A 22818-nucleotide genomic window follows, 5' to 3' on the forward strand; every position below is an offset into this window, starting at 1 on the left:
GATCTGGGTCAAAGGGTACAAGCTTCCAGTTATAAGGGCAATGAGTACTAGGAGTGTAAAGTACAGCTTGGTGACTACAGTTAACCATACTGTATTGTACACTTGAAAGTTGCTAAGAGAGTAGACCTTAAAAGTTCTCATCACAAGAAAATTTGTGGTGATGGATGTCACCTAAACTTACTATGGTGATCATTTTGCAATACATACAAATGTCAAACCATTATGTTGTACACCTACAACTAATACAGTGTTTATCTCAATTAAAAAAAAAAAAAAGATCACCCTCCAAAACGTAAGGGTGATGCTGACAAAATGGGTATTTCTCGAGTCTTCTTCAAAGAAAAAAGCGTAGCTTCAGGAAGGGGTTGTGAGCAACTTATTTTGCAAGCTGCCTGGCCAAGGTAATGGTGATTTTGGGGGGGCGGGTAGTAAGACTTTGTCAGTGTTCATCGTGTTGAGTAAGTATAAGTGAGAAGGTATCTGAGTTCGGGTCACCTGACTACTTATACAGAAATATCTCTGACACAAAGACAACAAAGTAGGCTTTGGAAGTAAGGGTAAGTCCAAATCTTTTTTAAAATGAATTTTTTCCCCCTTGTGCCAAAAGGGAAAGAAACCTCTCACCCACTCCCTTTTCTGAGAACATTTCCTTGAGCAAACTAGTAATTGTAAATCCTTTGTCTGTCCCTTTGATATAAATATACATCTTTTTAAAAGCTAAGGAAGCCTCTTGCCGGTTTACAACCCAAGAAAATCTTTCTTAGCGGCTTTGATGTCATCTGAAGTGTAAACATCAAGGAAGATGGAGTCCCCATCTCCTTGTCTCTGTGTGAGTCAGAGCTCGGTTCTTGGCTCTGTGTTGTAACTACGCGGTTATCATAGATACTGAGAAGTCTTATTTTTCTTCTACATAACGGCTATTAGCTAACACAAATACCACCCCAACTACCTGTGAATTTAGAATGAACTATGTGTAGCAAATGGTTCTGTCAAGTTCTCTTAAGGACAAATTACTGTTTCTCTTGAGGGCATGTACTTAATATGAAATAGGTTATAGGTTATATCTGGCTGGATACATAAAGGGGTGAGAATTCTTTCTGTCTTTGCAATCCCATTAGCAGATTGCCCGTGATGGGCGCAGCAATCTGGTTTAATGCTTATTCTCTAATAAAGCTATTTAGTTCTTTCCTACATTTGTAGAGAGGAATTTCTTGGTTGGCAGGAGATTTTATTTTTAATTATTTCTGTAACAGCTTCCATGACCTGAAATACCCCCTAGAACATTCAACAAGTTGTTAGAATCCTGAATGCAGCAATCAATTTTTGGACCGAAACCTAATCATGCACTTGTCCGCCAGGAGGGTGTCCTCCATGCAGACAACTGTTCTAATTTGATATACACAGCTATATCTGTATCTCCACGATCTCTCGCATACTTTGCATATATATATATAGACCACGGCGACTTCAAAGCACCTCCCCTCAGAACTGCCCCTCTGGCGTCCCTTCTTCCAGGCTAACTGCAGGCAGAATTTCATCTATCGCTCCAGAATCCCCCTGGTAACACAAAGACCGGGAGCAAGCTTTAAGGTTGAGAGGCAATCAACACGCTTTTGAGAAACAGTCCTCCGCTGTGACGCCAGGCTCAGACAAGAAAGTCTGGGCAATTTTTCATCCCGGAATTCTGAACAAAGAAATGGAGGCAGGGAACCAGCTCTGAACCCTACACTCACCCAATCAAGTGGAAGACCCGTCTTTTGCACCTGGGCTTCCCGACATTGCCCTTCTCATCAGCCTCCCTCCCTGGCTGGGCTCCTTATTTACTCCCAGCACTGGAAAGCCACGAGCACCTGTGGCGTCTTCAACCCCCACTCTGGGAAAGCCACAGTCCCAGTCCCCGCCCACCTGCCAGGCACCCCGTGGCCTCACCTGCGGACCGCGAGGGGCGCAGCCGTAGCCTGGGGCCGCCTCGCCGCCGGCCCCGCGTCAGCCTGTAGAAGCAGTAGCAGACGCCGGCCGCTAGGACCAGGCCCGCCGCCACCCAGCCCACATCCCGGGCGCCGCCCATGCTGCCGCTGGGGCCACGCGCAGCGCTGGGCCTGGCGCAGGAGGGTCCGAAGCCAGAGGGTGCTGTCGCCGTCCGGGTTCTAGCCGACGGAGAAAGGAAATGGGCGACTGAGCTCCGCCTCTCGGAAACCGCCCTGTCGGCCCGGACGCGTCCCAGCGGCTTCCTCGAGTCTGGGCGGGGCGCGGGTGAAGGACAGCGAGACTCGGTGAAGAGCTGCAAGGACTAAACGCCCCAAGAGCACACACCAGGGGCCGCCCCCGCCGCCCGGAGGCGGGTTCCCGCCCCGGCCCGAGGTTCACCTCCCTCCCGGCAGTCCGCGGCCCCAGGGTGGGCGCTCGGGGCAACGCAGCGCCTAGCCCCTCCCCTCTACGCAGCGTGGTTGCCGGGGCAACGCCGAGACGCGCTAGCCCCTAGCCAGGCGCGGCTCCTGCTGCGCGGGGCGTGAAGAGCAGGCGGGAAGCGCAGAGTTTCAGTAGTGCCTCTGGTCATGGCCTCGCTGCGCCTTGCCAGCCCCAGGCTGAGGAACTACTTCAAGGAGAACTACATTCCTCAGGTCTGCGAGGTACTGGAGACAAGTGGCGCCGGAGTTAGAAGAGAAAGGAATTGGAAGAGATTTCCCAGAGGAGGGACTGGGGTTTGGTGGAGAGAGGGAGTGGAGGTTCAGAGGAGCGAAAAGGAAAGGATGAAGTCAGATTTGGGCAGGTCGGCGGTCTGGGCTGAACATACAGATCAGAGAGTTGAAGACGGAGGGGTGACAGTGGCTGAAAGGGGGGAATGGGTGACATCTCCCAGAGAGAAAGAACAAAGGGCCTCAGGACAGAAACCCCAAACTCCAACTTTTAAGTTTTGGACAAGAGGAGCCTGAAGACTAGAGGAGTAAGAATGAAGTGCTGTGGAGACAGAGAAGGAAAAGCAGGAGAGTGTGGCTTTATGAAGAGAGTGGGCAATAGTGTGACCTAAGATAAGGAACTGAAAAGATGTAGTGGATTTGACCCAAGGTGAGTTTGGGTTTTCGGTAGAGCGATGAAGGCAGAAAATAGATTTAAGTTGGCTGAGGAGTGGAAGCTGAGACCTTTAGATGGTAGGTAGTTAGCCCTTTGTGAAGGGAAGGACCGCACAACCAGGACTTAAACACGGGAGGAAGGACTGCCCTTCCCCACCCGCCTTGTGACAGGAGGGAAGGAGGACAAGGGGTGGATAGGTTTTGTAGGTTTGGGGATAGGAAGCCAAGAAAGTTCTCTTCTGGTGACTTCCATTTTCTCTGCTAATATTACGTGAAATATTTGCCAAGAATGAGTATGTTTGGGTGGGGATGGAGGGTGCAGAAAAGGTTTTGAGTAAAGTTATGCGGAGAAGGAGGGAGAGTTAGAAGTCTAGGGAAGGAAAGAGAAGGAGAGCCAGGCGGTGTTGAGAGCCCAGCTTGGGGTAGTAACTCTCCTACGCAGGTGGGAGGGCAATTCGGTATAGCTCCTCCTTTTTGGATGGTAATTTAGAAATATGTATTAAAATGTTAAATATGAATACCCTTTGACCAAGCATTTCCACTTCTGAGGATCCACTTTAGAGACATATTTGCACATGTAACCAGAAGGATGTACAAGTATATTCATTATAACATTGTTGCATAGTGAAAATGGTTATTACCTAAGTGTAAGTAAGGGAACGGGATATTATGTAGAATAAAATATACCTGTACCTTTTGAGAAGAAGGGCTCTCCGTGACATATTAAATTTTAAAAAGAAAAGAAAAAAATGCAAATTGCTTAACAAAATGTCTACTACAATCTAGCTACCTATCTGATTTCATATATGTATGTGTATGTGTATATATGTGTGTTTATATGTATATATATGTACATGCATATATATATCTATATTTAAGACAATAATACATGCATAGAACATATGGCAAACTTAACAGCAATGTTTTGGGGAATGGTTTTAGGAGAGAACTCTCATCTTTTACTCCATATACGTCTGTATTGTTTTAATTTTTTTATGATGAGTTTCATTCATGTTTTACCTCTGTACAATTATATTTGAAAATGTGTAGAAAGCATGGTACTCATCTTCCCAGTTATATGATTTTCTCAAGCAGCACTCAGTAAATCAGATGCAGGTACACAAAGAAGAGTTGACTTCATCCAGGATAGGAGTTTGCCAGACATATATAATGGAAGGGCAATGGTGAGGGAGCTAAGCTTTTGAGAGTGCCTGAAGTGATGGGCCAAGGAACCTAAGGGCTGGGTGGGAAATGAGAACAAGACATAATACTGATATGTGGGTAGAAAGTAGAAGTTTGTAAGAGGTGAATGAAGAGGGGTAGAGGGAGTAATTGAGTGAGGGAGCTAGAAAATAGGAGATGGGGGTCAGAAAGTGGAATGTTTGTATAGTTCTCTCTCAGTATCTTCATCTTTTTGTTTTATTAGACCTTTTTCTTGGTCAGATATATTAACACATGACTTCATAGTGTAAAATTCCAAACTTATAAAAAGGAAATGGACTTAGTTTCCAAGGGGAGAACCTGAAAAATCTGTGGATCATCAATTTTCCCTCTTTGAAACCATTTTTGTACTATCATATCAATGCAAGTAGGCCTGGAGGGGTGAAACTATCCTGGGGAGAAAGAGCCTCCTCAAAGGACCTAATACAGTCGTCCCTCAGTATCCTCAGGGTTGGTTCCAGGACCCGCCATGGATATTAAAATCTGTGCATGCTCAAGGACCTTATATAAAATGGCTTAGTATTTGCATACATACATCCCGCTGTATAAATCACCTCAATAAATCATCTCTAGATCACTTATAGTACCTAATCCAATGTAAATGCTATGTAAATAGTTGCCTGCACATAGTGAACTCAAGTTTTGCTTTTTGAAACAATGGAATTTTTTCCCAAACATTTTGGATCCACATTTGGTTGAATCCATGAATGAAGAACCTGCAGATACAGAGGGCTATTTAAGATTCAGGATAAAGCCATTCTGAGTGATGACTCAGTCCAAGTTGGCCATGGAGCAGGTAGCACAACTGGACTCAAGTTGAGGGTCAGGGAACATCAGGGAAGTAGTAACCTCTCCTTGCCTTGCTCTCCACTTGCCATAACAACTACATGGCTGCAAGAGGCATCCCTGGTGCCTCCTCTGGAAGAGAGCACCTCTTCCTCACCAGCCTACCATACTGTTTTGCCCCTAGAGAAAAGAGGCCCTTAGAAGGGCTCCCCATTGCCTAAGACGATATTCTTCTGAGGAGTCCTTCACTCACCTCTGCTACCACGTTACCAGCAGGCGCAAGAGAGCCTCACACACCCACCTTAACCTGGTTACCTGCTTCCCCTAAGAGACTCTCAGGCTGAATCCCATTGTGTCTCATATCCCTGTACATCTATTCGCCTAACCCGATTTTCCATGCCTAGCACTCTTCTAAAACCCATCTTCTGCAAGTTTTGGAATACATCATCTTTCATCACAGATTTCTATGTATATTTAACCTCTTCTGAACTCCACCTACCTGTCCTGAATAAAACCTGGCTGTCTACTTAGGATATTTCCCTGCCAACTTTTGAATAGAGGCTGATTTATTTTTTTTCAATCCTGCTTGATTCACTGGGCTTACTGAATCTGTTGATTGATATTTTTCATCTGTTTTAGAAAATTCTTGGTCATTTTCAAATTCGGCTTCTACCTAATTCTCTCTTCTCCCTCTGGGACTCCGATCATAAATATGGTAGCTTTTTTTTTTTTTTTTTTTTTTAACTTAGTCCTGCATGCCTATGCCTCTTTTGCTCTATTCTGTTTTTTCCCCAATTCTCTTTTCTGTGCTTAAGTTTGGATATTTTTCATTGATTGTCTTCACGTTTACAGATTCTGTTTTATGCTGAGTCTCGTCTACTGTTAAATACATCAAATGAATCAAATGAGTTCTTAACTTCAGATGGTATATTGTTCAGTTCTAGAATGTCCATTTGATTTTTTTATACATTCCAGTTAAAATTCTTCATCTTTTCATCCATTTTGTCTATCATTTCCTGTTTTCTTTAACATGGTAGTTATTATTAATTTAAAACCACTGTCTGTTAAAATGAATAACTTTGAATTAAATTATTAGAATTTAGTTATTAGAATAGAATAACTGTTCTTTACTCAACTTACTGGTGTGATTTCTGTCTCCTGACTGGACGCTGACTGATACAGAAGGCTTAACTGGAACGCTACACAGGGAACTTTCTGGGGAGTTGGAAAATGACTGAGGTGTAGGTGTATCCATTGTCAGAATTATACAGCTAGGATGTGTGTTGCATTCATGTAAACTTTACCTAAAAATATTATAATTGAGAACAGGTGGAAAAATGGGTGAATATATAGATAATACAAAGATCACAGAATGGTGATAATTGTTGAAACTGGGTGATGGGCACATAGGGGTTCATTATACTATTGTTTACTTTATATATGTTTGAAGTTTTCCATAATAAAAAGTTAAAATAAATGATAGCCATGGTTGGGTGTTTTTTCTCATAATGTATGTAGCTAGGGATGGATGGAATGACAAGCTTGATGTGGCTGTGTAGTCATTTTCTGTTAGCTTGCTATGTCAATTATTCATTTCTGTGTAACACAACTGCAAAACTTCATGGCCTAAAACAACATGACTCATTTAGTTTGCTCAAAAATCTGAAATTCTTGCAAGGTTTTTTAGGGAGAGCTTGTCTCTGCTCCATGTGGTACCATCTGGGGCGGATCAGCAGAGGGTTAAAGATCCACTTTTAAGATGGTTCACTCACGTGCCTGGCAAGTTGGTGTCAGATGTTGGCTGGGAGTTCAGTTAGGTCTGTGAACCAGGAGGCTTGGTTCCTCCATATGGGCCTCTCCATGGGCTGCTTGGACTTACTTCCTCACAGTATGGTGGCTGAGTTCTAAGAGCAGGTGTCCCCAGAGAGAACTAGGTAGAAGTTATATCACCATTTATGATCTAGGCTTGGAAGTCAACATAACATTATTTTCACCTAGATTCAAGAGGAGGGAACATATACCCCACTTCTTGATGGGAAGTGTATCAAAGTCACATTGCAAAAAGAGCTCATGGGATGGGAGATATTGTTATGGCCATTTAAGGAAATACAATCAGCTATATACCTGGCTTGTTCATACAAGGGGAAATCTGGGATCAAGTTGGATCTCAAAGTATTATCTGAACGAATAAGATGTGGATTACAACACTATCACCCAGTAAGTGGGTCTCAACCCTTCTATAAATATCCCTTCTTCTTTCTTTTCTATGTTCCCCAGGAGCAGATGTATACTGGACATTAACAAGTTGCCTACACAACATCTACTTCCCTCTTCCTAATATTTCTTCCACTCTTATTCCATAACCTACCTCTTCCCCATATAGCCCATATGCTTCAGGGAAACTGACTATCCCTATCTCTGGGGTTGGACCCTGATTGGCTTATGACAACCAGTACATTCAAGTTCCTGGCCACAATGTTTGTGACTATGGCGGGTGGTAGTGAGGATCGTGGGAGAGGGCAAGATGTGACCTAAACCAGTTCAGATCAGGTTGCTTGGTTGGAATGCTGGGACAGAGACATAGCATCCCTGGATGTTTGTGGGGAAGCATGTAGCCCTGGGAGCCATTGCCAATTCTCCTGTGTCCACAAGGAAAGATGGTTTTAGGGTGAGTGGATTCTGAAGAAGGTAGAGTCGGGAAATGGAAAGAAATCAGGCCTCTAGTGACATCCGTAAGTCACTGGGTTAAATTCATCCAAAGCATGATCTACCTTTAGAATTTCTAGTGTAGGAGCCAATAAACTCCATGTTTAGTTGAGGTTTATTACTTGAACCCTAAAGTGTGTGAAGCAATACAAGGGGATTATCTATTATTACGAGATTGCCTAGGTTTGATTCTTGGCTTTGCCAATTACTAATTGTGTGACTTTGAGCAAGTTTCTAAGTCTCTCTGCCTCAGTTTTCTGTGTAGTGAGATTCCAGATGGATGAGAGACAGGCCTTTAGTTTCTAGAGTGGGAGAAAGTGATTGTGAATGGGAAGAACAGGAAAAGAAAATCACAAAATGTGTCCTGAGGCAAATCAAGTTCTGGAAAGAATACATGGGAAAGGTGAGGATCTGGAAATGGAGTCCTTTATACTATTCACTCACATATCCCTTGGAAAGCCTTTGTGGGCTTCTAGAGGTTTGCACACCAGTTTAAAGTCTGCTGGATTTTATGTTCAATTCAAGTTAGGTTAACATTTTTTTTTTTTTAAACAACAGATTAGGCTCTGGACACCAGCCAGACTTTTTTTCTTGGAGGGGATGGCAAGAGTGGTCAGCTAAGAAGGGTACATTTGACCATTTCATCAGCAAGCATTTGCCGTGCATCTACCATGTGCTAGTAGAAAACAGCTTCAACCCCTTGCAGCTATGACTCTGAAGCTGTCTCTAGCTCAAACTTTCTCCTGAGTGCTCTGTGCATTTATCCCTTTGGGTGTCCTACAGACACATTAAAGAAGTGAAAAGAAATAGGCGAAGTTAATTTTAACAATAGATTTTCTACAAACCAATCTATCCAGGCTATAATCATTTCAACATGGACTCAATATAAAATCATATTAAGTCTTCAAAATTGTGTGTTTTACACTTGCAGCACATCTCAATTTGGACTAGCCACATTTGAAGTGCTCAATAGCCACGTGAAATTAGTAGCTGCCATATTAGTGCAGGTCTAGAATGCATTAACATATTTAATAAGCCAGAGAAAATTACCTTTGACCCAGATATGATCATTGTGTCTTTGAGAAGGTTGTTGTTTTCACAGGCACCAAGCTTCTGGAACTTCAGGAAGAGTCTGAGTGGCACAGGGAGGGTGGAGCAGCTGTCTAGTCAGGTCGGTCACCTGCAATCAGTGTCACACAGGAGACAGTTGTTCTCACATGCACCAAAATAAATTGATACCTATTTTCAAATCTTCAGGAATCACAGTGATTAGTTTCATATTGTAAAAAATGAACAAAGTGATATGAACATGCTATAGACTGAATGTTTATGTCTCCCCAAAATTCATATGTTAAAACCCAATCTCCAATGTGATGGTATTAGGAGGTGGGGCCTTTGGGAGGTGATTAGGTCATGAGGGTGGAGCCATCATGGATGGGGTTAGAATACTTATAATGAAGACTCCAGAGAGCTCCATTGCTCCTTTCATCACGTAAGGACTCTGTCAGAAGATGGCCATCTGTGAACCAGGAAGTGGTGCTCACCAGACACAGAATCTTCCTGCACTTTGATCTTGGACTTCCCAGTCTCTAGAACTGTGAGAAATAAGTTTCTGTTGTTTATTAGTCCCCCAGTCTATGGTGTTCTGTTACAGGAGTCCAGATGGTCTAAGACAGAGAGTAAGTCATGGACTAACTGTTGCCATGGCTTGTCTCAAACCACAAAACCCTTTAAACCCTTAGCTGAGAAAGACTCCAGAGGAGACTTCAGGGGACATGAGTAGAGATTCAACAAGTGGCCCTGCTATCGTTCTGAATTTTACCATCCCCTTGAGATTCTCTCTTTGGTTACTGTTATATCTTGCATCCTTATCTAAATGAAGGCTGTCCCCAAAAATGACATATCGAATGTATAGAAAATCATAGATGGCTAGTATCTTGGTTGGCTTGGGCTGCTATAATAAAATACCATAGACTGGGTGGCTTAAATAACAAAAATTTATTTTCTCAGTTCTGGAGGCTGCAAGTCTAAGATCAGGGTGCCAGCATGGCTGAGCTCTGTTGATGGCTCCCTTCCTGGCTTGCAGATGGCTGCCTTCTCACTGTGTCCTCACTTGTCAGAGAAAGAAAGAGAGCAAGCTGTCTGGTGTCTCTTTATGCGAGGGTGCTAATCCCATCGTGAGGATCCTACCCTCATGACCTCATCTAAACCTAATTATCTCCCAAAGGCCCCGTCTCCAAATGCCATCACATTGGGGAACAGAGTTTCAATATATGAATTTTTTTTAAAAATAAATTTATTTATTTATTTTTGGCTGCATTGGGTCTTCGTTGCTGCGTGCGGGCTTTCTCTAGTTGCGGCGAGCGGGGGCTACTCTTTGTTGCAGGGCGTGGGCTTCTCATTGCGGTAGCTTCTCTTGTTGTGGAGCACGGGCTCTAGGCGTGCGGGCTTCAGTAGTTGTGGCTCATGGGCTAAGTAGTTGTGGCTCGTGGGCTCTAGAGCGCAGGCTAAGTAGTAGTGGCGCACGGGCTCAGTTGCTCCGTGGCATGTGGGATCTTCCCGGACCGGGGCTTGAACCTGCATTGGCAGGTGGATTCTTAACCACTGAGCCACCAGGGAAGCCCCTCAATATATGAATTTTGCAGGGACACGGTTCAGTCTATAGCAGCTAGTGAATGTAAGAAAACTAATTTAACTGCACTGAAAAAAACGAAATGTAGATGAAAATGAATTATTTTCATCAAATCAACAAAAATAAAAATGTTTTAATTCTCAGTGTTGGCAAGGTGAATGGGATACTCCCGTTGGCTATCAATGAAAGTATAAACTGATAATATCTTTTTAGAAAAGCAATTTTGAGAAATGTATGAAGATCTTCAAAATACACATTTTGATTCTATATTCTAAGGATATGTACATTTCATCATTAGTATTGATAATATGTATATCATATAATTTTTAATAATGGGAAAAAGTTAGAAACAACCTAAATGTCCAACCATTTATAAATTTTAAACATTTATGGTATAATTTTATGCAATAGGTTATCAACCAACCTCAATACATGATATTTTGAAGAATTTTTGGTGGCATGGAAAAATGTTCGCAATGTAATAACTAGCCAGGAATAAAAAAAAGAGATATAAAACTATATATAGGGACTTCCCTGGAGGCAGAGTGGTTGAGAATCCTCCTGCCAAAGCAGGGGACACGGGTTCGAGCCCTGGTTCAGGAAGATCCTACATGCCGCGGAGCAACTAAGCCCGTGCGCCACAACTACTGAGCCTGCGCTCTAGAGCCCACGAGCCACAACTACTGAGCCCGCATGCTGCAACTACTGAAGCTGGCGTGCCTAGAGCCCATGCTCCGCAACAAAGAGAAGCCACTGCAATGAGAAGCCCATGCACTGCGATGAAGAGTAGCCCCTGCTCACCACAACTAGAGAAGGCCTGCACACAGCAGCGAAGACCCAACGCAGCCAAAAATAAAATAATTTATTTTTAAAAAAAACTATATATAGTATGATCCTAATTTTAATTTTGTAAAAATGTATGTATTGAGGAAAGACTGAAATTAAAATTTTTATTAGAGGCTATTTCTGGTTGTCAGTATGATGGTTGCTTTTTATTTTCTTTGTATTTTTTTTCAACTTTCCAAATTACATAGAACATATACTATTTTTATGATCAGAAAAAGTTCATATATTTAAACAAAATAATGAAAACAGGCTTATGTGTAGGGAAAAGTGCCTCCTTTTTTGCTTTCCCATACTATTATCAAGTGAACTTTATTGATGGAGAATTAGAAAAAAAACATACAAAGAAAGCATAGGAAGCATAAAAACACTCATTGCTGGCAAGTGCTGGTTTCTCATCCTAGGAAACCAGCTGGCTGGTCAGTTTGCAGGCCTGTGTCTGGTCTCCCTGGGACGAGAGCCCTTTTCCTCTGGCTGCTGTGCCAGCTGAGGTCTCCTGGACACCCTCTTTCCTAGATGGGTCAGCCTCTTTCCCAGCTTACAATGGCACTTTCATAAAATCTTCTCACTCTGCTTTCAGGTAGGCCTGTGTGTGACTAATTGCATACTGATAGATTTCCAAAGTTTTTTTTCTTTTTTAGCAGAATCCCAGGGTTCTAAGGACTCCTATGGGGGATGTTCTAGAGGTTAAGAAAGGATCTAGATTATATTTGGGGATTCTCCTGAGTTTGGGGGTTTTTTTTATGATTTTTTTTTTCTGATTTGAAAAACAAAATTTGAAACCACTGTGATCAATCACAGGAAATAATCTCTTCCTTCATGGTTCATGTCCTCCATGTTGCAGCAAGTGAGTAGACCTCACAGACTATCAGCACCTAGCACAGTGTCATGCAACCTAGGTGTATTATTTATACAACAGATATAAACATAGAGACATCTTTTTGGACCTTGGAGTCAAGTATTGTTTTAAACTTTAATTTTAGATTTGAAAAAAAAAAGTGAACTAAATGATCAAAGACTTGGGAATTTGGTCAATAAAATATTTACTTTCTATATATTATTCTAAGATTTGGCAAAAGTATATTTCAGAAATTCAAAGTTTTAAAAAAACTATCTACATGTAGACACTGAGAGCCTGTGCCTCGATACAATTGTGGGGAAACTGAATATTGCCTTCTAATTCTTCACTCTCACTATATTCATCGTTTCTCTCTCTGAGAACTCTGAAATACTCATCCCACCACTGTTGGAATCTCCTTCCTTGGAGATATTCCTTCCAAAAGACATTTGTATTTTAAAAGCTATCACTAAGCTAGGAGTCCATACAATGAAGCCCTATTGGTAGAATATCAAACAGTAGGTTATCAGAAGTATTCAGAAATCTGTTTCTCCCTCAATTTTCTACATTCTAGGCAGAAGTCAGCACACTGTCTACAAACAAGGCCTGCCCCATAGGGACCAAAGATGGGCAAGATATTAAGGGTATAATGTCTACAAAACTCTTAAGCCCCTACATATAAAGATTGCATCTGCGAGTGAGAAAGTGTTAGCTCAGGTTTCGGTTTAACAACTAGGAAAGATTAAAGGAGTTTGCAAAACTAGATCTGCCCAGCAGAGGGCATATTTAAGTTACAAACCATGATCTTTATGCAAAGTTTTCTATTTTTAGAAATTAGTAAATAAATACATGTTTTAAAAAATTCTTATGCAGTTTTTATGCTTTGTGTTTCTTTCATGATTAAGTTTCCAATCTGTATTTTAAAAAACCGTATTTATTTCTAAATCACATAGACTCTACTATCAGAAGTTTTTTTAGAGACTAATAGCTGCAAATACTTGCCAGAGATGCAAGAATCAGGAATTACTAAATATATGAGCAAGAGACCACAAGCTTATGTAGATGAGAAGGAACTGGTCACACTAACTCGTTTTGCTGGACCCTGGGACTAGAAGATTGTGGCTTCCCCTGAGGGCAGTTAATGTTTGCTGTGTTCCCTTAGCCCTGCCAGCCAGTTCATAGATGCAGTTCCAGAGGCAAACCCATGGTACACTTAAACAACCCAAAGGCGTATGACTTATTATTTCTCCAGTAACAATTCACCTACTCATCTAGGGATTACATGGCTGGTGACCACCTCCCTGTTGGGCCAGGCACAATCCCACAGGTATTAGGATCCTGCTTTTATTGTCTTGCTCTCACGTCATAGAGACCTTGTCTCCTCTCCTGTCCAGTCTGCCTTAAAACCCCTCAAGTTCTGGCCTTGGGGGCATCTTCCTGTCCCTGGGGTCCCTCCTTAATGGCTAAATCCAGTTGATCCCTTTCGATAATCTTCAATATGTTTTTAGTTATAGAGTTTCTAAAATAAAAATTTGGCACCCTCTATTTAAATGTTGACAAGACACAGAACCCCCTTTATTTACAAATTTTTAACTTACTAACTTCCATAGAAACAAATTAAGACACTCCTAGAACTACAGCATGCCAACACCGTCTCCACTACAGATGGGAATGGTGAGCATTTCTGAGATGTCACTTTGGACTTGTTTTGGGGGTTGGAGGGTAGGGAGGTTGAAGGGACTTTGGACAATGTTTAGCAACTTAAGCCTCTTCCTAAGTAAAGGGGTTTCTGTAACTATGTGGTGCTGACATTGCAATTTAAAAAAAAAATCTCATCTGGAAAAAAAACAACAAGGTGTAAACTATATGTTGATTACTGTCTACTTGAAAGAAGAATGTGTTTTGGGGTTTGCATATGAATAAAATATTTTGGAATAGATAACGTGAAAAAAAACCTCTCAAGCTCTGGAGGAAGATACACATGCACACAATTTTGTTTGAGTGCATGGTATGGGCCAGGGGGGAGCCCTGGGTTTGTAGTTTAAAAACATGCTGGCTCTGTGAATCACTTGGCCCTTCTTTGCCTCATCTGTGAAATCCAGAAGCAAGAATATACCCTCTAAAAGTCAAGGTCAACCCTAGAGGGATCTTGGAAACACACTGAGCTGCGACTCTCTGTTGTATGGCCATCTGTGACCTCGGCCATGTGATTGATCTTGCAGGGGTTTGATCATAAATGACCTATTGTGTCTAGAGGAGGATCCAGTCCTGGGTCCCGGTATGGAATTCTGACGTCGTCACAGAGTGACTCTGTCTGCTTCTCTTTTACATTTATCCTCCATTCCAGCCAAACTGGTCTGTGCCGCTGAGGCTTTGTTCTTGTCAAGAGGAAGACCCTTGCCTTCTCCTTACCAGTTGAAAGTTTCTCCAACTGCTGAGGACCCCACAAGCATTTGGTAATCACTTTTATCTCTGCCCTCATGAAGCAATTATCTTCTATATTGCTATATAGGCCCTTAGCATTTTTCCTGTGTGTATCTGAGTATCTAAAAAGATAAAGAAGACTTGCTCTCTCAAGTGTCTTATATCTACCCATAGTTCTAATATACAGTTCCTACCTTGCTATTTATATTTAAACTATTGTTCTATCAACTTCTCTCTCCTAACCATTTCCCACCAAATGCATTGGTCTTAATCTCTTTCAATAGACTTGGTATAAAGTAAGTCTCTCTTCCTCTGTCATTACACTGGCCTTTGAATGGTACAAGGGAATATTTTAAAATTTCTTTTCTCTTTGTCCAAGTCTTTTCCTGTAATGGAAGTGATAATTAGCAGTGGAATGGTTTAAAAAATGATGATGGCTTGTTATCATTATTATCTATTGAGTACTTATTTTGTGCTAGAAAACAATTCAAAGTACTTTACATATATTAATTCATTTAATTATCACGATAGCCCTATGACATATATACCTTTATTATCCCATGTATGGTTAAGGAAACAGAAGAACAAGAGAAGTAGCTTGTCAGAGGTTACATACTAGAAAATTACAGATCCAGGAGTTAAACCCAGAGGACTCCATTCACTGCATTATCTTGCTTCTTTTAAGATGGGTAGTACTGAAAAGGGGTAGAAACAACCGTCTTCGATAAACCCTTCTTTGTCCTCAGTACCCAGACATTTTTCAGAATATTTGAGAAATATTCTGGACTGAGATTAAGGAGGCAGAGCCAAAGAAAGTGGAGGACTGCACAATTGTTTTGTGAATTTACAAGCCTGAGAAAGCCAAGTAAGTCACGGTCTTTTTTTTGTCCTTGACCACGTAAGTTTTTACTAAGAAGGCTAGCAATAATAAAGCCCTGCTAATTGTTTTTGAGAGTCAAACATTCATTTTGCGGGCATGTTTGCATATTTTGTCTCTCCTTATAAAGACCAAGCTAATGGTTTTATAGCAGAAAAAAAAAATCTATTGATTCACTAACTATGCTTTCATATTTGCATGGAGCTATTGCACTGTTCACACATTAATATGTGAAACCTCAGGATATTTTATTTTGCCCAGTGGGAAACTATGAACAGTGAGATTTCTTATGCAAAAAGTGAACATTTGAACTATACTAGTTCCATATGACTTTATTAGCATTCCATAGACTTATCCTTTCAACTTGATTTGATTTCTGCAGGATAACTTTTCAGGAAAAGTAGTTTTCTGATCTGTGGAGCTTGGAAATATAAAGGAATAAGCAACTTGTCATATTCATTTATCAGATCCCAATTTTCTCAATAATTTACTTTAAAGCTGAATTCCAGTAAGGCTTCAGTGTGATAGGAATCAACTGGGAAGCCAATCAAAATGCAGGTTCCTAGACCTCATCCTCTGAGACCAATTCACTCCCCAGATTATTCTGCTGCCAGACTAACTGGGTACCACACTAGGATGAAGGGGAGGACGTGGAGTAGAGGGTAGAGAAACTCAGTACTCTAGTGATCGAGGCACAGAAGCGCTAGAAGGCAGATGGGCTTTTTTTTTCTTAAGTATTTGTTTTTATTTATTTATTTATGGCTGTGTTGGGTCTTCGTTTCTGTGCGAGGGCTTTCTCTAGTTGTGGCAAGCGGGGGCCACTCTTCATCGTGGTGCGCGGGCCTCTCACTATTGCGGCCTCTCTTGTTGCGGAGCACAGGCTCCAGATGCGCAGGCTCAGTAATTGTGGCTCACGGGCCCAGCCGCTCTGCGGCACGTGGGATCTTCCCAGACCAGGGCTCGAACTTGTGTCCCCTGCATTGGCAGGCAGATTCTCAACCACTGCGCCACCAGGGAAGCCCGGCAGATGGGCTTTTCATCAGGGCTATTTAGGGAGCTGTCTGAAGTCTAGCCTCCAGGTAATAGACAACTTCAGCCCTTAGGTAATATAGACTATTCAAATCCAGCTTGCCAACTTTGGCAAGAACACTGATCTGCTGTACCACTATATTCTTTAGGTTTGGGGGAGAAGGAAATTAGTCTGCAGATGGCTGAGTGCTCACTGTAAGCAGCTGGGGTGGGGCTACATCGGAGGCAGAGCTGGGAAGGGAGAGACATCGAGGTCTTACCCTTTGGCCATAGCCCTAGGGGCTAGGTTCCCAGTCCGCAGGCTGCACACTAAGGGGGGGACATGGAGCTACTGCAAACGGGAAAATGTGTTGTGCAGGTTCAGGAAGGAGAATTATCCTCTTATGTGGAGGAACACTATGAGAACTGCTGAGAGTCTAAAACCCAGGATCCCCAGGCCTGGATCTGTTGACACTTGGCTCATGGAGAGAGGTGGGAAGAACTCTGCATGACTCAGAGGTGGAATTATTTTGTTCATGAGAGAGAGGAGTAGGAAAAAAGCCAGCTAGAGGAGACCCTACGTGGAGGAAGGGCTAAAGAGAGTGCCTCACCCGCTATACACACATACACATCCCCACACCTGTACCAGGAGACCCACCAGTGAACCAAAGAGGCAAAGAGAAATGTCTAAGCACTCCAGGTGGTTTCTGTGGGATGTGTGCTGTAAATCTTTTTCTCTGTCTCAAATGGAGAGGTATTCAATATACGTCTCACCAATACATTTTTAAAATTTATTTTATTTTATTTACTTATTTTTGGCTGCATTGGGTCTTCGTTGCTGCGTGTAGGCTTTCTCTAGTTGTGGTGAGCGGGGGCTACTCTTCATTGCGATGCACGGGCTTCTCATTGGGGTGGCTTCTCTTGTTGCAGAGCATGGGCTCTGGGTGCGTGGGTAGCTGTGGCATGCGGGCTCAGTAGTTGTTGCACACCAGCTCAGTAGTTTTGGCGCATGGGCTTAATTGCTCCATGGCATGTGGGATCTTCCTGGACCAGGGATCGAACCCGTGTCCCCTGCATTGGCAGGTGGATTCTTAACCACTGTACCACCAGGGAAGCCCCTCACCAATACTTTTATGAGAAGTTTCTGCTTTTGGGAGGAACTCAGAAGAAAATAAGACGGCAACAGCTTTCTGAGGTTCCATATATGTGCCTTAAACATTACCTTAGGTCTAATTCAATAAGTCATTTGTTTATCAGGTATGTGAACCGTGCCACACTTTTCAAATATGTACCCTGTAGATGCTGTGAATGATAAAATTCAGAAGCATTTTTAAAAGACTTCCTGAATTCACAGTAGATTATGATTTTGATGTTGAATTTTCTCAATCACTTTCATGGTTGGGTCTGAGGAATTTTTAACTTTAAAAAGGAGTTCCTCATAGTCAAGACATGGAAGCAGCCTAAATGTCCACCGGCAGATAAATGGATAAAGAAGATGTGGAATATATATATATATATATATGGAGGGTCCTTCCCCTCCACCCATTAAAATCACTGATTCAATTTCCATTATATATATATAAAATGGAAAACAACTCAGCCATAAAAAAAGAATGAAATAATGCCATTTGCAGCAACATGATGGACCTAGAGATTATCATACTAAGTGAAGTAAGCCAGAAAGAGAAAGACAAATACCATATGATATCACTTATATGTGGAATCTAAAATATGACACAAATGAACTTATTTACAAAACAGAAACAGACTCACAGACACAGAAAACAAACTTATGGTTACCAAAGTGAAAAGGAGGAGTGGGAAAAGATAAATTAGGAGTTTGGGATTAGCAGATACAAACTATTATATATAAAAAAGATAAACAGGGCTTCCCTGGTGGCGCAGTGGTTGAGAATCCGCCTGCCAATGCAGGGGACACGGGTTCGAGCCCTGGTTCAGGAAGATCCTACATGCCGCGGAGCAACTAAGCCCGTGCGCCACAACTACTGAGCCTGCGCTCTAGAGCCCACGAGCCACAACTACTGAGCCCGCATGCTGCAACTACTGAAGCTGGCGTGCCTAGAGCCCATGCTCCGCAACAAAGAGAAGCCACTGCAATGAGAAGCCCATGCACTGCGATGAAGAGTAGCCCCTGCTCACCACAACTAGAGAAGGCCTGCACACAGCAGCGAAGACCCAACGCAGCCAAAAATAAAATAATTTATTTTTAAAAAAAACTATATATAGTATGATCCTAATTTTAATTTTGTAAAAATGTATGTATTGAGGAAAGACTGAAATTAAAATTTTTATTAGAGGCTATTTCTGGTTGTCAGTATGATGGTTGCTTTTTATTTTCTTTGTATTTTTTTTCAACTTTCCAAATTACATAGAACATATACTATTTTTATGATCAGAAAAAGTTCATATATTTAAACAAAATAATGAAAACAGGCTTATGTGTAGGGAAAAGTGCCTCCTTTTTTGCTTTCCCATACTATTATCAAGTGAACTTTATTGATGGAGAATTAGAAAAAAAACATACAAAGAAAGCATAGGAAGCATAAAAACACTCATTGCTGGCAAGTGCTGGTTTCTCATCCTAGGAAACCAGCTGGCTGGTCAGTTTGCAGGCCTGTGTCTGGTCTCCCTGGGACGAGAGCCCTTTTCCTCTGGCTGCTGTGCCAGCTGAGGTCTCCTGGACACCCTCTTTCCTAGATGGGTCAGCCTCTTTCCCAGCTTACAATGGCACTTTCATAAAATCTTCTCACTCTGCTTTCAGGTAGGCCTGTGTGTGACTAATTGCATACTGATAGATTTCCAAAGTTTTTTTTCTTTTTTAGCAGAATCCCAGGGTTCTAAGGACTCCTATGGGGGATGTTCTAGAGGTTAAGAAAGGATCTAGATTATATTTGGGGATTCTCCTGAGTTTGGGGGTTTTTTTTATGATTTTTTTTTTCTGATTTGAAAAACAAAATTTGAAACCACTGTGATCAATCACAGGAAATAATCTCTTCCTTCATGGTTCATGTCCTCCATGTTGCAGCAAGTGAGTAGACCTCACAGACTATCAGCACCTAGCACAGTGTCATGCAACCTAGGTGTATTATTTATACAACAGATATAAACATAGAGACATCTTTTTGGACCTTGGAGTCAAGTATTGTTTTAAACTTTAATTTTAGATTTGAAAAAAAAAAGTGAACTAAATGATCAAAGACTTGGGAATTTGGTCAATAAAATATTTACTTTCTATATATTATTCTAAGATTTGGCAAAAGTATATTTCAGAAATTCAAAGTTTTAAAAAAACTATCTACATGTAGACACTGAGAGCCTGTGCCTCGATACAATTGTGGGGAAACTGAATATTGCCTTCTAATTCTTCACTCTCACTATATTCATCGTTTCTCTCTCTGAGAACTCTGAAATACTCATCCCACCACTGTTGGAATCTCCTTCCTTGGAGATATTCCTTCCAAAAGACATTTGTATTTTAAAAGCTATCACTAAGCTAGGAGTCCATACAATGAAGCCCTATTGGTAGAATATCAAACAGTAGGTTATCAGAAGTATTCAGAAATCTGTTTCTCCCTCAATTTTCTACATTCTAGGCAGAAGTCAGCACACTGTCTACAAACAAGGCCTGCCCCATAGGGACCAAAGATGGGCAAGATATTAAGGGTATAATGTCTACAAAACTCTTAAGCCCCTACATATAAAGATTGCATCTGCGAGTGAGAAAGTGTTAGCTCAGGTTTCGGTTTAACAACTAGGAAAGATTAAAGGAGTTTGCAAAACTAGATCTGCCCAGCAGAGGGCATATTTAAGTTACAAACCATGATCTTTATGCAAAGTTTTCTATTTTTAGAAATTAGTAAATAAATACATGTTTTAAAAAATTCTTATGCAGTTTTTATGCTTTGTGTTTCTTTCATGATTAAGTTTCCAATCTGTATTTTAAAAAACCGTATTTATTTCTAAATCACATAGACTCTACTATCAGAAGTTTTTTTAGAGACTAATAGCTGCAAATACTTGCCAGAGATGCAAGAATCAGGAATTACTAAATATATGAGCAAGAGACCACAAGCTTATGTAGATGAGAAGGAACTGGTCACACTAACTCGTTTTGCTGGACCCTGGGACTAGAAGATTGTGGCTTCCCCTGAGGGCAGTTAATGTTTGCTGTGTTCCCTTAGCCCTGCCAGCCAGTTCATAGATGCAGTTCCAGAGGCAAACCCATGGTACACTTAAACAACCCAAAGGCGTATGACTTATTATTTCTCCAGTAACAATTCACCTACTCATCTAGGGATTACATGGCTGGTGACCACCTCCCTGTTGGGCCAGGCACAATCCCACAGGTATTAGGATCCTGCTTTTATTGTCTTGCTCTCACGTCATAGAGACCTTGTCTCCTCTCCTGTCCAGTCTGCCTTAAAACCCCTCAAGTTCTGGCCTTGGGGGCATCTTCCTGTCCCTGGGGTCCCTCCTTAATGGCTAAATCCAGTTGATCCCTTTCGATAATCTTCAATATGTTTTTAGTTATAGAGTTTCTAAAATAAAAATTTGGCACCCTCTATTTAAATGTTGACAAGACACAGAACCCCCTTTATTTACAAATTTTTAACTTACTAACTTCCATAGAAACAAATTAAGACACTCCTAGAACTACAGCATGCCAACACCGTCTCCACTACAGATGGGAATGGTGAGCATTTCTGAGATGTCACTTTGGACTTGTTTTGGGGGTTGGAGGGTAGGGAGGTTGAAGGGACTTTGGACAATGTTTAGCAACTTAAGCCTCTTCCTAAGTAAAGGGGTTTCTGTAACTATGTGGTGCTGACATTGCAATTTAAAAAAAAAATCTCATCTGGAAAAAAAACAACAAGGTGTAAACTATATGTTGATTACTGTCTACTTGAAAGAAGAATGTGTTTTGGGGTTTGCATATGAATAAAATATTTTGGAATAGATAACGTGAAAAAAAACCTCTCAAGCTCTGGAGGAAGATACACATGCACACAATTTTGTTTGAGTGCATGGTATGGGCCAGGGGGGAGCCCTGGGTTTGTAGTTTAAAAACATGCTGGCTCTGTGAATCACTTGGCCCTTCTTTGCCTCATCTGTGAAATCCAGAAGCAAGAATATACCCTCTAAAAGTCAAGGTCAACCCTAGAGGGATCTTGGAAACACACTGAGCTGCGACTCTCTGTTGTATGGCCATCTGTGACCTCGGCCATGTGATTGATCTTGCAGGGGTTTGATCATAAATGACCTATTGTGTCTAGAGGAGGATCCAGTCCTGGGTCCCGGTATGGAATTCTGACGTCGTCACAGAGTGACTCTGTCTGCTTCTCTTTTACATTTATCCTCCATTCCAGCCAAACTGGTCTGTGCCGCTGAGGCTTTGTTCTTGTCAAGAGGAAGACCCTTGCCTTCTCCTTACCAGTTGAAAGTTTCTCCAACTGCTGAGGACCCCACAAGCATTTGGTAATCACTTTTATCTCTGCCCTCATGAAGCAATTATCTTCTATATTGCTATATAGGCCCTTAGCATTTTTCCTGTGTGTATCTGAGTATCTAAAAAGATAAAGAAGACTTGCTCTCTCAAGTGTCTTATATCTACCCATAGTTCTAATATACAGTTCCTACCTTGCTATTTATATTTAAACTATTGTTCTATCAACTTCTCTCTCCTAACCATTTCCCACCAAATGCATTGGTCTTAATCTCTTTCAATAGACTTGGTATAAAGTAAGTCTCTCTTCCTCTGTCATTACACTGGCCTTTGAATGGTACAAGGGAATATTTTAAAATTTCTTTTCTCTTTGTCCAAGTCTTTTCCTGTAATGGAAGTGATAATTAGCAGTGGAATGGTTTAAAAAATGATGATGGCTTGTTATCATTATTATCTATTGAGTACTTATTTTGTGCTAGAAAACAATTCAAAGTACTTTACATATATTAATTCATTTAATTATCACGATAGCCCTATGACATATATACCTTTATTATCCCATGTATGGTTAAGGAAACAGAAGAACAAGAGAAGTAGCTTGTCAGAGGTTACATACTAGAAAATTACAGATCCAGGAGTTAAACCCAGAGGACTCCATTCACTGCATTATCTTGCTTCTTTTAAGATGGGTAGTACTGAAAAGGGGTAGAAACAACCGTCTTCGATAAACCCTTCTTTGTCCTCAGTACCCAGACATTTTTCAGAATATTTGAGAAATATTCTGGACTGAGATTAAGGAGGCAGAGCCAAAGAAAGTGGAGGACTGCACAATTGTTTTGTGAATTTACAAGCCTGAGAAAGCCAAGTAAGTCACGGTCTTTTTTTTGTCCTTGACCACGTAAGTTTTTACTAAGAAGGCTAGCAATAATAAAGCCCTGCTAATTGTTT

At 41.5% G+C, this 22818-nt stretch overlaps 3 protein-coding genes across 7 annotated transcripts in view; 1 reads left to right on the forward strand and 2 right to left on the reverse strand.

Moving 5' to 3' along the window:
* ARMC10 (armadillo repeat containing 10) overlaps positions 1 to 2383 on the reverse strand; it is a 55178-nt gene extending 52795 nt beyond the window's left edge. The window contains exon 1 of one of the 4 annotated variants that reach the window (XM_082473625.1): positions 1930 to 2379. In XM_082473625.1, the coding sequence (XP_082329751.1) occupies positions 1930 to 2068 (139 nt within the window). In that variant the 5' untranslated portion in view covers positions 2069 to 2379. Of the gene's footprint in view, positions 1 to 1929 lie in introns of all 4 variants that reach the window. The other 3 variants (XM_082473627.1, XM_082473628.1, XM_082473626.1) reach the window with 3 other exon arrangements.
* A 158-nt stretch (positions 2384 to 2541) lies between these two features.
* The window catches only part of FBXL13 (F-box and leucine rich repeat protein 13), a 208574-nt gene continuing 188297 nt past the window's right edge, over positions 2542 to 22818 (forward strand). The window contains exon 1 of the mRNA XM_082473917.1: positions 2542 to 2630. Coding sequence (XP_082330043.1) covers positions 2556 to 2630 — 75 coding nt within the window. The 5' untranslated portion in view covers positions 2542 to 2555. The remainder of the gene's footprint in view (positions 2631 to 22818) is intronic.
* LRRC17 (leucine rich repeat containing 17) overlaps positions 2640 to 22818 on the reverse strand; it is a 194138-nt gene continuing 173959 nt past the window's right edge. For both annotated transcript variants that reach the window (XR_014266955.1, XR_014266956.1), the window contains one exon: positions 2640 to 8964. The gene's annotated coding sequence lies outside the window, so the exon portion shown is untranslated. The remainder of the gene's footprint in view (positions 8965 to 22818) is intronic.

The sequence above is a fragment of the Balaenoptera physalus genome (assembly GCF_965194825.1).
Source record: "Balaenoptera physalus genome assembly, chromosome: 8".
Classification (NCBI taxonomy): domain Eukaryota; kingdom Metazoa; phylum Chordata; class Mammalia; order Artiodactyla; family Balaenopteridae; genus Balaenoptera; species Balaenoptera physalus.